This window comes from Bison bison, unplaced genomic scaffold (assembly GCF_000754665.1).
Source record: "Bison bison bison isolate TAMUID 2011002044 unplaced genomic scaffold, Bison_UMD1.0 scf7180017855335, whole genome shotgun sequence".
Lineage (NCBI taxonomy): Eukaryota > Metazoa > Chordata > Mammalia > Artiodactyla > Bovidae > Bison > Bison bison.
The window spans coordinates 4,036-6,014 of record NW_011485908.1 but is presented as its reverse complement, the minus strand read 5'-3'; the positions used below and the strand labels follow the sequence as shown (position 1 = coordinate 6,014).

General features: G+C 39.0%; 1 protein-coding gene across 1 annotated transcript in view; it reads left to right on the top strand.

The window, feature by feature from the left end:
• The window catches only part of LOC105002131 (dedicator of cytokinesis protein 11-like), a 12,365-nt gene extending 10,887 nt beyond the window's left edge, over positions 1–1,478 (top strand). Inside the window, exon 6 of the mRNA XM_010858638.1 lies at positions 598–1,478. Within this exon, the coding sequence (XP_010856940.1) occupies positions 598–849 (252 nt within the window). The 3' untranslated portion in view covers positions 850–1,478. The remainder of the gene's footprint in view (positions 1–597) is intronic.
• The last annotated feature ends 501 nt before the right edge of the window (positions 1,479–1,979 follow it).

The following is a 1,979-nucleotide window of genomic DNA, read 5'->3' as shown; positions in this document are numbered from 1 at the left end:
AGTAGCTGAGATACACTAGCAGACTCTCGGTGTGTAAAGGGTTAATCTTTATGCCATCTGGCATGAAATTTCTCTTTGTGACCAGCTTTCAAATGCCATCTGTAGAGAGGAATCATGTCTTCCAAAATGCTGATGGGGCAAAGCTTTTGTCAAGTAATTTGATTTTGACTGATATTAGCTCTTATTAAATGTATAATCCAGTAAGCTGTAATATAGAAAAAGGGAAGATTTATTTCTACTGTGTAATATTGGCATTATTTTTAGGTAATTTCAATAAGCCTATGGAGAATTAAAATTAATTCATAGAATAATTGATGTTCTTTAAGTGTGGCTTCCGATTTCTACTCATTTAAAAAAATTTGTAACTTATGAAATTACACAGGACAAAAGTTACAATTTGAGAGTCTGTTATTTAGAAAGCTCTTTCTCATATGCAAATGAGCCATAATACACTTTTAGCTGAATGTTGAACTCAGAAAGGAACTGTAATCACAGAAACTTGAAGAATAAAAAAAAAATTTCTGTAATTTGTGTCCCTCCCCCATCCCACCTAAAATAAAAGTCATTGTTTAAAAATGTAATGGTTTTCATTCCCAGGTTGAACCCTTTTTTATTAATCTTGCCTTGTTTGATGTGAAGAACAACTGTAAGATTTCAGCTGACTTCCATGTAGACTTGAATCCCCCATCTGTCCGTGAAATGCTGTGGGGCCCTTCAAGCCAACCAGCAACTGATGGTACCCCAAGAGGCTCTTCACCTGAGTCTTTCATTCATGGAATTGCTGAATCTCAGTTACGCTTTATAAAGCAGGTAAGGAATCTTTTAGTCTTGGTAGCACGTTCAGAATAAGAAACACAAAGACCCTTGGTTTCTTGCATAGTTTCAGGCCAATATTTTAATGTTTTCATGGGCATTCCGTCTTTTGTAGGGTCTGTGTATAGCTGTTTTTCTGGTGACTGAAGTTGGAGGGAATAAAAGGGAAAACAGCAAATATGCTAATAATACCCTAGTGAAGTGGGACGTGATGGGAATCTCAAAGGAAGTATTTTGTGAGATGGAATGCAGATGACACAGACACACCCCTGGACTCATGCACATACTTTTGAGCAAGGCAATAAGTACCTGAAAGGCTATTTTCTTTGAAGAAAAAGTTGACCCTAAAATAACCTTCCCTTTCCCATTCCCATTTCGAGTAGGTAGCTTTAATGGAGCATAAACAGTCCTTACACAAGGAGTTCTTATGTCGTCACAGCCGTCCTATCTGATACAAAGAATCCCCTTTAGAAGGAGCCAAACAGTTCCCTTGCATTTTGACCTCTGATCAGACCAGAGGCCTTAAGAGGTTAGGCAGAGCAGAACTGATAGTCTGCCTTCTAGACTTTTGCAACTGAAAGGAAATTAGAGTATTGCAGAGAACTAAAGCAGGAAGAAGCAGAACAAAGCAGCTCACTTTGTAAGGAGATTTATTTTACCTCAAATAAAAATGTTATTCCTTCCATGTCCTGGCTATTGTAAATAGTGCTGCAATGAACTTTGGGTGCATGTGTCTTTTGAAAAGAAAGTGAGAGTCGCTCAGTTGTGTCCAACTCTTTACGACCCCATGGACTATACAGTCCATGGAATTCTCCAGGCCAAAATACTGGAGTGGGTAGCCTTTCCCTTCTCCAGGGGATCTTCCCATCCCAGAGATCCAAACCCAGGTCTCCCACATTGCAGGCAGATTCTTTACCAGTTGAGCCACTAGGGAAGCACGTGTCTTTTAGAATTGTGGTTTTCTCAGGATACATGCCCTATTAGTGGGATTGCTGGGTCATATGGTAGTTGTATTCCTAGTTTTTAAAGGAATCTCCATATTGTTCTCTGTAGTGGCTATATCAATTTACATTCCCACCAACCATGTATATAATGCAATATTACTCAGCCATAAAAAGGAACGAATTTGAGTCAGTTGTAGTGAGGTGGGTGAACCTGGAGCCTGT